General features: G+C 43.1%; 1 protein-coding gene across 2 annotated transcripts in view; it reads left to right on the top strand.

Moving 5' to 3' along the window:
- Positions 1-14,841, top strand: part of STN1 (STN1 subunit of CST complex) — a 36,682-nt gene extending 21,841 nt beyond the window's left edge. For both annotated transcript variants that reach the window (XM_082674231.1, XM_082674230.1), the window contains 3 exons: positions 3,158-3,280; positions 5,685-5,757; positions 13,790-14,841. In XM_082674231.1, the coding sequence (XP_082530357.1) occupies positions 3,158-3,280; positions 5,685-5,757; positions 13,790-13,947 (354 nt within the window). In that variant the 3' untranslated portion in view covers positions 13,948-14,841. The remainder of the gene's footprint in view (positions 1-3,157; positions 3,281-5,684; positions 5,758-13,789) is intronic.
- Positions 14,842-15,105: the final 264 nt, after the last annotated feature.

Genomic DNA, 15,105 nt, shown 5'->3' with positions numbered 1-15,105 from the left:
AGCATGACCACTGCTTCTCAGTTTCATTCGTGAACTTGATTATCTCTTCCTGTCACCAGGCTGTGTGCCCAGTGTCCCGCAATTTCATACATGGAGATGAGGGATATTGTTTCAGGAAACACCGAGGTGGAGAGGGTCAGGACTGGCCGCTTTGTTCTGTGCCACCGTTGCTTCTGCACAGTTGTAGCTCCCCAGCTGTCCACTGACAGCAGGAGTGACCTTCTTCCCATTTAATCATTTAGAGGAGGCTCAGTGCCAACTTGGCCTCCCAGGACTTCTGACCACTCTCTTGGCATGTTTAGAAGGAAACGTTGAAGCTTAGCAAAGACCACATCTTCCTGTGAGCCAGCTCTTCTGCAATAATTAAGTAGGGAGAATTGAGGACTAAAAGGCCCCTCCATTCAGAACATTCCAGGGAGGACTTTTGGTGTGATATCTTTTTGAGAATGCTTAGAAAAGAAATTTGTATCTGCCCGGTGCTATATGTTTAAAAAGAAATGAATATGGCAGTATATCTGTTTTGTTTTTGGAAAGTACTTTTCCATCAGTTATGAATTATTCCCTCACATGGCTCTGGTTGGGGAGGTCAGTGTCATTAAATTGAATTCTGTTTAATAGAGCCTGGGAGACCCAGGATGCTTTACAATGATGGTGAAACCTTAGACCCTTTGGCACTTTCTGTAGTCATACCGATGAAAGCTTAACAAAAAAAATCATTGTGATGTTGTCTTAGCTTAGAGGCTGGGGAGAGTGGGTTTGAATGCTTTCCCCCTTTCTTTTTTTCCACAGTGGCCCTTTTTAGCAAATCCAGAAACATGATAAACAAACCTTGCAAAACCATTGTTTCTTTGACAACTCGATAAATGTTGAGTTTGTTTGGGAATGAAGACTATATATATATTTCAGAGATCCACCCAGTTCCTGACCTGCCACAAGGAGAGGCCCGCTAAGGCTCAGCCCGTTCAGCTGGTCACTGTTTTTGTTTCTGAACAGTTTCGGTTTCCTGAATGGGACGAGTCTGTCATTGCTCTTTAGAAAAAGACAAGAAAGACACACATCTCAGGCCAGGAAAAGCTACTAGCTAGAGGGACGATTGGAGGCTTTATCCTTGAGCCTGTGTCTTTATAACCAGCAGGGAATTATGTCCTGAGTTCAGCTGAGGCAAATGTTTTTGGAAAGGAAGCTTCACGTATTGTTTATATTTACAGAGAGCCTTTTCTGCTGGGTCCTCCTTGTTCACAGCTGAAACTGCTTTTACTCTCCCAGGCCTCACACCCTCTCTTCCTGCTGCTCGATCTGACTGAAATCTGGGAGGAGGAACCGGGCTTTCTGTATGGTCTGAGGATAACCAAGAGTCATTTTTAATGACAGGAATAATCGTGCAACAACATTTCTAGTCAGTTTCCCATTTATTTCTATATTGGGAAGAGACATAATAAACTCAACCCTTAGGATCCTTATATTAAATTGACCAAAGAAGACGAGTCTCCTGAGAATTATGAAGATGAAGTAGTTATAAAGTCATGTAGGGGAGCCTGTGTTGGGTTGAGCGTTCTTTTCCTAAGTGAGAGCACTCACGTATGAAATTAAAAACAGCTTTGCCTCAAGCCCCCCTGAATAAAAAGATATGTGACTGAGGATCGCTGGGAGAGGTGTTTATTCTAAACACACCCAGATAGCTTTTCTGCCCGTGGGAGTCATCAAATATTGCTCAACCTGTTCTCCCTTCAGAGAACGGGTGCTGTCGTAACCTGGAGTGCTTGTCAACTCTCAGGCCCTCCTGTTCCACTGGCCAGGTTCTCCAGGCCTGTTCTGTTGAGAAAAAACCTAGACTGTTAATTAAGAACGTTAGTCTCTCCTGTTCAGCTCAGGAGAGCACATTTGTGAAACATCACCAAGATCTGTTAGATTCAAACAGTGCCTGTCTGGGAGGCCTCTTCCAGAAAGCAAAGATTTCTTTCAGGATGGAGCTGTCAATACTTGAGGCCATTTGGGAGTTCCTTTCCTCTCCCTGTCACTTTGTGGGAATGTCATCAGCAAATCCCAGGCCCGCTCTCTGTTTCAGCATCTGTGAGTGCTGCCCCAGACAGCCTCCATAAGGACCTTCCGTTAGAGGAGTAGGACTGTGCCTTCAAACACTCTTTTGGAAGCTTTGCCACGTTTCTTTGGCACTTTGATCTTTCTAGTATCTTGATGTATTTCTGTCACATTACAAATGGATCTGTACCTTGAAGGACACTTATTACTTACCACTTCCTTTGTTTTAGGAATGAACTGAAAATCCCTAATGGAATAATTAGGAGGATATCGCCTACCTATATGGGGTATTTCCCCTGAATACACACATGTTTTCTCCATCACCCACTATGTGTCAGGGAGCAGGTGTCCGAGATGAGTCCCCAACTCAAGAAGCACACAGTCTAGTTAACCATGGTAGGACATAGCTGAAAACCTGGCCTCCTTGAAATAAGAAGTAGGATGACCTGGTAACCTCTCTAGGCAAACTTGACTCTTAGAGAAGGGAAGGGATACTGAAATTGAGGAGAGAGCAAACTGACAGCAGCAGAGGGTCCTTCCTCATGGTGTTCTCGCTTCCCCTAGGGCCCTGTCCACCTTCAGCCCCTGGACCCTCCCCTTTGACAGATCTCTGCACAGCTGTTTGTCTCCACTGTCCTCCATTTAAAATAAGGAGTCTGTTTAATACTCTCTATGTGCTGGAATCCCCAACTTATTATTTCAATGTGTGTAAAATTCTTTGATGTCCGTAGGAAGAAGTTGTATATATGGCCACAATTTTAATGAAAAAAGTGAGCCAGTAGGTATAGAATTTTTGGCTCTGTATAAAAAAATAAATCAAAGATTGTCATTTTGATATTTCCATTTTATATCATTGAGTTAAATGAATTAAACAAACAAAAAATCATAACCAAGGTGTGGAACAGTTATCAAGTGTGATTCTGCTAGAGCAAACTTCCCAATCCTCCTTAAATACCATCCTGCTAGGCCCGTGCATACCTGAATCTTTTTGACTCAGTAGATAAAAAGCCTGTTGGGTGAATTTATAACCAGTTGGTCTAGGGAGTTGCCCTCAAGTGCTGTAAGATGGGACTTATTTCTTTTCTTCCTTTATTTTTTTTTCCTTTTTTTCTTCCTACAGATGGATTTTAAGAATGACACCACTTCCAAGGCAATTCATAGTATATTTAGGAACGCTATAAAGCTGCTGCAGGAAGAAGGACTTGTTTTCCAGAAAGATGGTGGTTTTGATAACCTGTTCTATGTAAGAGACCTGCAACTTAATTTTTTTTCTTAGCTTCAACTGCAAATATATTTATTACTTAGGATTGTTTGTTTCCTGTTTTTTAAAAATCCGTCATTAGGAGGTACATAAAGTAAGGAGTGAGAGTTGGCCCTTATCTTTCCTCAAGATACCGCTTTTAACAGTACAGCCTTCGGCACACATGTAAATATAGGCTCCTGTTACCAAAAAGATGTGATCTTCCTCTAAATCAGGATTTCTCAACTTCAGCACTGTTTGAGCCAGATGATTCTTCGTTGTGGGGTGTTGTCCTTTGCATTGTAGGATGTTTGGCACATCCTTGGCCTTCACCTACTAGATGCTGGTAGCAGCACCCCCAATTGTGGCAACCTAAACGTCTCCAGACATTGCCAAGTGTCCCCTGACCCGGTTGAGAACCACTGCTCTAAATAATGCTCAGCAACTTTTGGGGATGCCAGAACAGCACATCACAGTCATCTTTCCATATTAGTCCTTATAAATCTGTCTCATTCTTTTTGACATCTGCATGGTTTTCCCTATTGTGGGAACTTGCCGTAAATTGTTTAACCACTTATCTCTGATGGCCATTTATATTGTTTCCAACTCCTGTCCTCACATATAGTGTTGCTATGTCTGTTTTCTTGTGGACTTATGTAAGTATTTCCGTAAGATCGACTCTTAAAACAGGAATAAAGGGCATGTACCTTTAAGCTTTTGATTGCCTCCTTCAAAAGTGGTGCCTATTAACATTCCCACCAGGGGTACAAGTTCTTGCCTACCTCATACTTTGAGTTAAAAGTTCACCTCTCACTGCCTACCTTTAATATGGGAGGAACCAAGCTGATACTGATGTTGTTATCGATATTGATGTCCACTTTAGTAGCACAGATGTAGCTTCAGCTGTGAGCGATTCTCCTGAAGACAGATCAGAACTCTGGGAGCTCCCAGAAGCCTCATTCTTTACAGGCATGATTCCCGAGGGGAAGCTTTCCTTAATAGGACATTTTCTCGATGTTGATTAACTCTAGTGATTCCCCATTTTAGAACATTTAAAAAAATTAAGATATGTTTTAAATACTATTTAAATAACTTCTGAAAAGGGTATTCCATTCCGTATAAGGGTGAGGGCAGCCCCCCCCCGCCCCCCCGCCTCCCAGGACGGGCAGGCCTGGTGGGAGCTGATTGCTTCTTGGGGTTGGAGAAGCTCATGCTGGGCAATTCACCCTAACACCCTCCCACCCCCACCCGCACCCTCACATCACCCCCCGGGAGGCTCTGCGTGGCCTCCTGGGTCAGTAGGAAGCTGCTCTTCCTGAGGAACAGCAGACCATGGGCAGCAGTCCAGGGATGAGGTGTGGCAGGGCTGGGGCACTTCCTCCTGTGAATCAGTCTGAGCTGGAATGGGGTGATCCAGCTCTAATAGCTCTATTTTCCTCAGCAGAGCCACCCCCCTTCTCTGACTTCACTCCCCACTTCTACCTCAACCCTGGCTCCTAGGTTTCTGTTTTCCTGAGGGCATTGCCTCAGGGACGGAGTTATCTTTTCTCTGTATAGTGCTTTCCAGCTTTCAGCAGCTCTCCCACATTACCTTACTTAATCTTCCCAACACCCTGTAAGTCCAGAGAAGGGTCCTTATCAGAACCCCCATTCTTAAATCTGCTCATTCCAAGTCCGTCAGTCCAAGGAGCATCCTGACATATGTGTTTGTTTGCGTACTTTTTTTTTTTCTCCTTCTTCCTTTTTTCCCCTTCCTTTCTTCCTCTTTTTTCCTTTCTTTCTCTTTGATTTTAGATTTACTGTTGAACATGAAGGTGAAACCCATTTGCTGGCTGCTTCCCTCTTACTGGAGCTGGCTGAGAAAGGAACCTTGGTTATGTTTGCCTTTGAGAACAGACAGTGTTTCCATTCATAAACTAGATTTACTCTCTTGCTAGCTTTGCCTTACAGTTTTATTTCTTTTGTTTTTTTCCCTATGGTTGGGTGAAGGAATATGAAACCCAAGATAGAAAAGAAGAAACACAAGAGGAAAGAGTCCTCGGGTTTGATCACTTGTGCCTCCCTCAAGAACATAATGAATAAGAGAAATTTTATGAATGTGTTATGAATATTTAAGACGAAAGTTGCTCCTTGAAAGCAAGGGATTCCAGCTTTTCTTTCTATCATGGCCTCCCCGTAAACCACCTCCCGAGGGAATATGCCTGTGGGTGGACTTCAGAGCAGTGAGCTACTTAGGGACAGAACTGGTTTGACAGCTGGCCACGTATCCAAAGCGACACTCTGTTAGGGTAGGGATGAGGATCGTTATGAAATCTTTAGAAACTATCCTAAAGACCAATTTGGGTGTCTGGATGACACAACCTCTGTTTTACTTAACATTTCTTTCCGAACTGTTTTTCCCATTTAGGTAACCAGAGAAGACAAAGAATTACACAGAAAGATCCACCAGATCATTCAAGAAGACTGCCAGAAACCAAACCGTAAGTGGTGTAACGTACATGTGTCTCGGTGCCCTGGAGGCGGCTGTTCCCTCCCGGAGAGCGCTAGGTGGAGAGTCAGGAAACCTGGGACCTTTCCCAGTAACAACTTGGAAGCATGACTGGTCAAGATACCTGCCCTCTCTGAGCCTCAGACTCCTCCTTTCTAAAGTGAGCGTTAGCCTTGCACAGTTGTTCTGACATGGGCCACACGTAAGAGTCAACCTTGGAGCTTTTTTGAACATACAACACTCAGGTCCCACCCCTAGGGATTCTGATTCACTAGGGGCTGGGATGGGGGCTAGACAGGTGAGCTCCTCAAGTGATTCTGATACAGCAAGGTCAGCTGTTACGCTAGGACTTTTTAACATCCTTCTGGTTTCGTGTCCTCTGTAATTTGTGTTATTTCTTGTTCCACTCTTCCTTCTTGTCTCTGAACCCAAACCTGACATTTTCCTCTCTTCTAACATCAAGCCCTTCAAGGTTGGGAGGAATGGTTCTAGACATTACAGTTTGTGAACAGTGTAATTCAGTCATCCTGAAACCTGATAATTTGCAAAAGAAATGGTTGAGAAAATAGTTGGTTTTAGTGGAGTTAGATCAGCCCCTAGTGGTTAGAAACTCAAACTGTAGAGAGTCTGATAACAGACATTACCATTTTCATACTAGTTAGAAAGAGAAGAAAACATTAGTCCTATGTTTAAATCCTGTGTAAACCGATCGCTCTTAAAGGTGACTTTTCAAAGTCTACCTTTTGCAAACATGTGCTATTAACAAATGTTGGCATATGTCAACAAATGACGCCAGAAGAAAAGTGGAAAGGCTTGTTAGTGAGCACAGGCCTCCTCATTCTGCTTTCTTTCTCTCCCGGGAGGTCCACCTCCAGTCCTTAAAGCCCATATATCCCTGGGGCCTGGACCTGTTCCAGGCTGAGTCAGCAGGTGGAGCTGGACCAGATCTCCAGCCCTGGTGTTTATGGTATGCAGCCTTATTTAGCTTTTAAGGACCCATGAAGTCACCTCCCAGAGTGGTGTGACAACAGGTCTTAAAATAAACTGAAAGCAATCTATTATTTTAATGCAAGGTTTCTAACTATTGTTCACTTCATTCAGAACAAGAAGGATAAATATCCTTTAGTTGGGGGAAAAACCACCTAGCCACAATTTAAGGAGCTTTTTAGAGCTGTGAAATGTGGGATTCTTCAACCAAGAAGGGATGAGACGAGAGGCTGGTCCCCAGGTGACATTCCTGCGCTCATGGTAGTCCCAAGCCATCTGGCTAGACTCTTATTTTGATGTGTATTAGGAGCAGGGTGGATTAAAGTGATCCTAGGGCCTGCTGAAGCAAATGAAAGCAATTCACACTTCATTTCTTAGGAGAACCAAACAGCCTTGGTGGCCTGAGGGTCTATAAAGTGGCAGGTTTTATATCCACTTCTAATCCACAGGCCAGCTCCTGCTTTGGTGAGTGTGTGTGTCAAGGTGGACAGGCTCTGCTACTCAGTCTGTAAATGGGAGCCTTTAAAAAACATAAGCCAATTCCCTGGAACTAGTAAACTCCCAGGAGACAAATTCTGGAGCATGAGTAACTGAGAATACCAGTAAACATACCTTGTAGGAACTGTCAGAGTCTGTTGCAGCCACCCCTTTTCATAAGAAATACCTATGACATTAAAACATTATCCTGAATAATGTATGCACAGGATAAAAAGTCAAAAAGTACAAAAACACACACAGAAAAAGTGAGACTCCCTCCCAACACCGAGCCCCAGGCTCTGTGTTCCCCTTTCCAAAGGCAGTGGGTGTTACTAGTTTCTGGCATATCCTTCTAGAGATGTTATATGCACTTATAAACATGTTTGTATAGTTTATCCTTTCTAAAAAACATAAGTAAAGCTTAGCATACAATACTCAGTGTTTTATACCTTGTATTTTAAATCTAACATTGGCTTATAGCAGCCATTCAGCAACAGTATGTGTAAAAGTACCTGTCTTTTTAATGGCTGCACAGTATTCCACTATATGTATTGATAGATATTCGACCATTTATTTAAGTATTCCTACTGAACCTTTAGTTTGTTTCTAACCTTTCAGTATGAAACATAGCATTGAGTTTTCCTTGGCAGTATGATTGGTAGGAGAACTTAAAACCTTTAGTCACTTATGAATATTTCAGCAGAAGGTAAACCTACAATAATGAAAGGATTATAAACATGGGCCAGTTTTAGGTCCCTAAAGCACTGATAGAGGGTTTGTCTGAAGATGGCCCGCATGGCATAGTTGTGAAGAGCTGGGCTCTGGAGCCACCTTGCTTGGGTTTGAATCCCAGCTCTGCCACTTTGTAGCTGTGTGGCCTTGAGCAAGTCTGTGCCTCAGTTTCTTTATACGCAAAGCAGGGATAATAATCGTACCTACATCGTGGGTTGTTATGAGGATGAAATAGATTGGTGTTTTATGAAACTCTTAGGAATATGGCAGAGTAAGAACACCAAGAATCCTTCCCTTCACTTAGACAACAATTGCATCTGTCTGATGTAGCTATTTTGGAACTCTGGAGTCTATCAAGGCTAGCAACTTCCAGAGGAAGGTTTGGACAATGAATTGGGGTTAATTTCAGTCAATTTTCTGATGTTAGTAGCAGCTACTCATCCCCCATCCCCAGCTACATGGCAGGCGGCTGTGCATGTGTTTCTGGAGCAGTTTGTACAGAGCTTGTGGGAGCTAGCGGGGGCAAAAAGGACCCAGTCCTCCATGTATCAGGGATTTGTGCTCTGATCACCAGTTGCTGCTTCTGATCACAGAGGTGCAGGCAGAGAGGTGGGTGGCCATTGTTGTACCTCCTCCCATTGTTGTAAGCTGCTCACCCAACAGCTGAAGTGACTTCCAGGGATTTAAAAGACTGGCACCCTTTTTTTTAAACTCCTTCATTTCTCTTTTTTACCCCTTTTGGAGCCAGAAAAGAAAGACTAGAACATTCCAAAGCACCTGCATATATGGGTAAAATTAGAAAGCGACCACACATGCCCAGGGAAAGGCACAGGCTCAGAAATAGGCCTGAGAAGACCTTAGGTTTCCATCTCAGGCTGCTCCTTGGCACAGAGACAGCCTACAACAACCAAAAAAATAAAAACAATAACAAAAAGCAGCAAACACCACAGAAGGTGAAGAATCTAATCTCCAGAGTTACCACATTATTAGATTCAAATGCCCAGTTTTCAACTAAAAACGAAAGACATTCAAAGAGACAGGAAACTATGGCCCATTCAAAGGGAAAAATAAGCAACAGAAACTGTCCCTGAAAAAGACCTGATGGCAAATTTATTACCCAAAGACTTTGAAACAGTTGTCTTAAAGATGCTTAAGAAAATGATGGGTGAACAAAATAGGAAATATCAATAAAGAGATACAAAAACTAGAAAGAAACCAAAAAGAAATTCTGAAAAGTACAGTAACTGAAGTGAAAAGTTTACCAGTGATTCAAAGGCAAATTTGAGCAGGAAAAATCTGAAGAAAAGTGAACAGAACCTAAAGAACCTGTGGGACATCATCAAATGGACCAACATATGCATTGTGGGAGTCCCAGAAGAAGAGAGAAAGGGGCAGAGAGAATATTTGAAGAAATAATGGCCGAAAACGGCCCTAATAGGATGAAGGACATGAATATAAACATCCAAGAAGCTCAGTGAACTCCAATTAAGATGAACTCAAAGAGAGCACACCAAGACACATTATAATCAAACTTTTGAGAGTCAAAACAAAAGAAAGAATCTTGAAAGCTACAAGAGAAAAACAACTTGTCACATCAGTAAGATGATCAGATTTCTTATCTGAAACTTTGGAGGCTGGAAGGCAGTAGGCTGATATATTCAAAATGTTAAAAGAAAAATAACCTGTAAACCAAGAATCTTAGGAGCCTAATACACTTAAAAGAATTATTAGTCTGTGTTCTTGGGCACAGTGTATAAAGTTGTGGTTTTGTGACATCAACAACTGAAAGGGGTGGGGACAGAGCTGCAAAGGAGAAGGAACAGAGGTTTTATATATTATTGAAGTTAAACTAGAATAAATTCAAATTAGTGTGTTATAACTATAGGATGCTAAACGTAATCCCTGTGGTAACCACAAAGAAAATAGCTCTAGAATATACACAAAAGGAAATTTTAAACGTTTCACTATTAAAAAAATCAACTAAACACAAAAGAAGACAGTAATGCAGGAATTGAGGGACCAAAAGCTATAAGGCATATAGAAAACAAATAGCAAAATGACAGGAGTAAGTCCCTCTTATCAGTAATTAGGTTAAATGTAAATGGATTGAACTCTCCAATCAAAAGACAGAGATTGGCAGAATGGATTGAAAAAAAAAAACCAAGAACTCCAACTATATGCCAACTACAAGAAACTCACTTTAGATCCAAAAGCACAGATAGGTTGAAAGTGAAAGGACAGAAGAATATATCCCATGCAAATAGTAACCAAAAGAGAACAGGGGCAGTTATACTAATATCAGACAAAATAAACTTTAAATCAAAAATGTTGCAAGAGGGCTTCCTTGGTGGCGCAGTGGTTAAGAATCCGCCTGCCAATACAGGGGACACGGGTTCGATCCCTGGTCCGGGAAGATCCCACGTGCTGCGGAGCAGCTAAGCCCATGCACCACAACTACTGAGCCTGCGCTCTAGAGCCCACAAGCCACGACTACTGAGCCTGCAAGCCACAACTACTGAGCCCACGTGCCACAACTACTGAAGCCCACGCGGCTAGAGCCCATGCTCCGCAACAAGAGAAGCCACGACAATGAGAAGCTTGCACACTCCAACGAAGAGTAGCCCCTGCTCACCACAACTAGAGAAAGCCTGCGCACAGCAATGAAGACCCAACACAGCCAATAAATAAATAACTAAATTAAAAAAAAAATGTTGCAGGAGACAAAGAAGGACATTATATATTAATAAAAGGTTCAGTACAGCCAGAAGACATAGTAATTTTAAACATTTTGTACCTAATGACAGACCGTCAAAATATATGAAGCAAAAACTGACGGAATTGAAAGAAGTAAGTGGTTCTATGATAATAGTTGGAGATTTCAGTATCCCACTGTCAATAATGGATAGAACAACTAGACAGAAGGTAAGGAAATAGAGGACTTAAATAACACAATAAATCAGCTATAGATCTAACAGACGCACGCAAAAGCCTACCTGGCAACAGCATACATACAGCATACAACATGTACGTGGGACCTTTTCCAGGAGAGACCATTAATTAAGTCTCAATAGATTTTAATACGTAGGTATCATACAAAGTATCTTCTCTGACTAGCATCTTCTGAAGTTAAAAGTCAATAACAGAAGTAAAACTGAAAAATTTGTGGGAACTAAACAACACACTCTTCACCAGTAGACTAAAGAAGAAATCATATGGGAAATTAGAAAATACTTAGAGATGAATGAAAACAAAACCCCAAAGTACCAAAACTTCTAGGACACAGAAGAGCTTTGTATGAGGGGAACTGTATAGCTAAGAACACTTATATAACTTTACAATTTAAGGAACTAGAAAAAGAAGAAGAAAGTAACTCAAAGCTAGCAGAAGGAAGGAAATAATAAAGATTAGAGCACAAATAAATGAAATAGAGAATAGAAAAACAATAGAGAAAATCAATGAAACCAAAAGTTGGTTCTTTGAAAAGATCCCTAAAATTGCCAAACATTTAGCTAGGTAGACTAAGAAAAAAGAGAAAAAACTCCAGTTACTAAAATCAGAAATGAAAATGAGGACATTAGTACTGATTCTACAGAAATAAAAAGGATTATAACAAAGTACTATAAACAATTGTACGCCAACAAATTGGATAACCAGGTGAAATGGAAATTCCTAGAAACACAAAACCTACCAAGACTAAATCCTGAAGAAATAGAAAGTCTGAATAGATACATAGTAAGGAGATTGAATCAATAATCAAAAATCTCCCAACAAAGAAAAGCCTTGGACCTGATGGCTTCACTGGTGAATTCCAAACATTTAAAGAACTAACACCAATCCTTCTCCCCATGTGAATGGAAGGTCACTTTGTGAACAGCCTTACCAGGCAACCCTCGACGGCAGAATGGCCTTTGTGAAGAATTAGTTTAAGGCCTTTGGGGCAGTCAGCATTGCTGACCACATATGCCTGTAAGTCACCTTGAGCCCTGAGCCTGAGCACCCAGGTCTTAAAAGAACTAAGATCACAAGCCGAGCAGTGCTGAAATTCCCAGGGCTTCCTCTCTGCTGTGTGCAAGCCCAGTCTGGTTGGAGTCCTTCACCCTCCGTCATCAGCCCTTCCTCTCGGGAAGAGTCAAAGCTTTAGAGCAGGGACAAGGTTATGTGCATCTTCTTAGGTTATGGATATGACGATAGAATCATAGTAATTCTCCATGGAAGAAGCCCCCACCATGGTCTCCTTTCACCCACACAACCATGAGTGAAGTGGGTGCTTTTCTTCCCATTTAACAGATGAGGATGCGGACTGAGAGACCTGGACCACTTTGCCCCAGTCATAGAGCCAGCATTTTTATTCGGGTCCTTTGGACTCCAGAGTCAGCTCTCTGTCTGCACTCTGTACTTGCTCCTCCTTGCTCAGCGCTGCACATGTAGTAGGTGTTCAGGAAATCTTGATCAAATGAATGTTGAAGAAATAGCCTGGAAATGTGGAGACCAGGGGAGGTGGCGAGTTTCCCAACAGTAACCCAGTCGGGAGGAACAATGAGTTGACTAGCCACTAGAGGTCAGGATTTGCAGGTCTTTGTTAGCCCAGGACCACTGCCTGTGAACATCACTGACCCTTAGAGCTGGGAAGGACCTCAGAGGTGCCCCCCAGCCCCACTCCCCATGGGTCAGAAAACTGAGGCTTAAAGATGCAGTGACTTGCCCAAAGCCACAAAGGTGCAAAGAATCTCAACCATGCTTTGCCCATCACCACAACCCCTCTTTGAGGACTTTCCTGGAGCCTAAAGCATTCTATCACCTGAAAACAACATTCAGTGACTGTGCAGAGCACTAGTGGGCCAGATGCTGGGGATACGGCGGTGAGAGGCCTGGCCCTGTGAATGGGGCTTTGGTGGAAACTGGGGAGGGTTTATTTCCAGGAATGAGGTTTGACTTTGACTCGATGTTACAAATAAATTTTACATCATCACCTAGGAAATTATATAATTTTATTATAAATTTTATTTCAACTATACATATACATGTATAGTTGAATATAAAGTTTCTCAATGTTTATCGTACCTAAAATGCAATACATTCTGTAATCTCATACTCTAGTCTGTTTGGTAAGAAAAGAATGCTAACCGCAACCCACTAAATTGATTTCATTGATCCTCTAATGGTCATAACTTCAGTGTGAATACCACTACTCCAAATCATTGATTTCAACTAGGAAAGCGGTCACTCGTCCTGAACTGCTACGAATGGTCTCATTTGTTTTGGGTAGAGGGTGAGAGGTTCCTAGAATACAGCCGTCACAGGCAGACTTTTTGGAAGCCTAGGCAGAGAAGAGTGAGAACAGGCCAAAGGTCACCACCGCAGTCCCACCGTCCAGGAGTTACAGAAGGAATGTGGAGGCTGCTGCCAGCCGGCTCTGCTGTCGGCCACAAGAGGGCTCCCGCCTGGGAAGCCAGGGGGTTAGAACTGAATGCATGTGCTTGTACATGTAACTTCATTAGAGAAAAAAGCCTATCAAGCGCTAAATCCCCACTGGGTTATGAGTATAAAATTATTGATTGGGAATCCTGGAAGGTTGAAGGCCTGCATCCCCGAGCAGTGGTCCATGGCACAGACCTGAGAACATGTGTTTTGGTTCGTTCTCACTGATAAGCTAGGCCAGTGCATGTCCTACTTTTAATGTGCATAAGAATCATCTGGGGATCTTATTAAGCTGCAGGTTCTGATCCAGGAACTCTGAAGAAGGACTTCCATTTAGAGGAGAGGACAGGAGAGAGAGAGGAGGGTCTGACAGGTGTGTCCAAGCTTAGCCAACTCCCTTTTTCCTGCAGACGTGGAGAAGGGCTGCCACTTCCTGCACATCCTGGCCTGTGCTCGCCTGAGCCTCAGCCCAGTCCTGAGTGAAACTGTGCTGCGGCAGGTGCTGGAGCTCTTGGAGGACCAGAGTGACATCGTCAGCACCACAGAGAACTACTACACTGCGTTCTGAGGAGAGGCCGGCAGGCAGCACGAGTGGAGCGGGGCGGGGGGGGGAGGAGAAAACAGGTGGCGTTCACTCCCGGGCTCTGATTTTAACATGGTGCTGAGGCTTATAGGCCTGGTGGCAATTACCTCATAATAAACTATGAAATATGGTAATTTGAAGAATGGAACTTGGCATGAATTCTGGAGGCTGCCTTCTGCCTGCTGTATCCTGGGATAAAAGACTTATCTCAGCCACGACATACAAGAAAACCCTTCTCATTGGCCTCCTGGCTGGACCAAGCATCACTCACAGAGCAGAAGAGGAAGAAACAGTGTTGGTAGCTGAACTGGTTGGAGGCTCTGTTGTGGTAAAGGGGCATCCCGTGGAAAAGGCGCTTGTACTGCGGGAGCTGAAGAGCATACAGATCACGAGTTCAGGCACTTTTTAAAACTTCAGACTATCAGGTACTTTCTTGGTGTATCTTGATGGTTAAGAACCTGGTATAGAGGACTCGTTCTCCCTGGATGAGTGTCGCTGACCTACAATTTCTGTGGGTCAAACACCAGTGATGGGTCCAGAGTCTTGGGTTGAATTCTGTCTACAGACCAACGCATCGACGGGAATAAACAGGATCCAAGGCGTGGCTCTGTATTTGTCGTTTTCCTCATTGTCCTTCTGAATCAAAAGGTGCTTCAGTACATTTCCCTGTGCTTGAGGACGCTGTGACTAAATACATCATCCCTTAATACCCTGAAGTTCTTGGCGGAGGCCGCTGACCAATCACTTGGCAGTGGTAGATGTTGTTTTCAAGGTTACCATTGAACGTGCAGGACGTCCTGACACCATCCAAACACTCAGTATTTGCCCAGACAGGTGATGGGTCATGCTTTTGCTCGGAACGACAAGGTAAAGGGAAAAAATCCGAGGTATGTAATAGGCTTGTTCTTACAGGACGATGACAAATCCAGCCAGCGAAAACAAAGTTCGGAGGAAGATATGGCGTTAATTACAGTCACTTCACAAAAGGCACATCTGCCTTTGGCTGCTGCATTTGCACTTGATGTAATAAGCTTTTAATGGCTCTGCTGGAGAGCCTGCAGGCCTGATGCGTTGTGCTGCTCTGTGTGGAAATGGAGAGGCTTTACACTTAGAAACTGGCTGTAGCTCCACATGTCAGACCAA

Source organism: Grampus griseus (assembly GCF_964374135.1).
Source record: "Grampus griseus genome assembly, chromosome: 16".
In the NCBI taxonomy this organism is placed as follows: Eukaryota; Metazoa; Chordata; class Mammalia; order Artiodactyla; family Delphinidae; genus Grampus; species Grampus griseus.
Note: the sequence above shows the minus strand (reverse complement) of the source record. Positions and strands in the feature narration are given on the sequence as shown.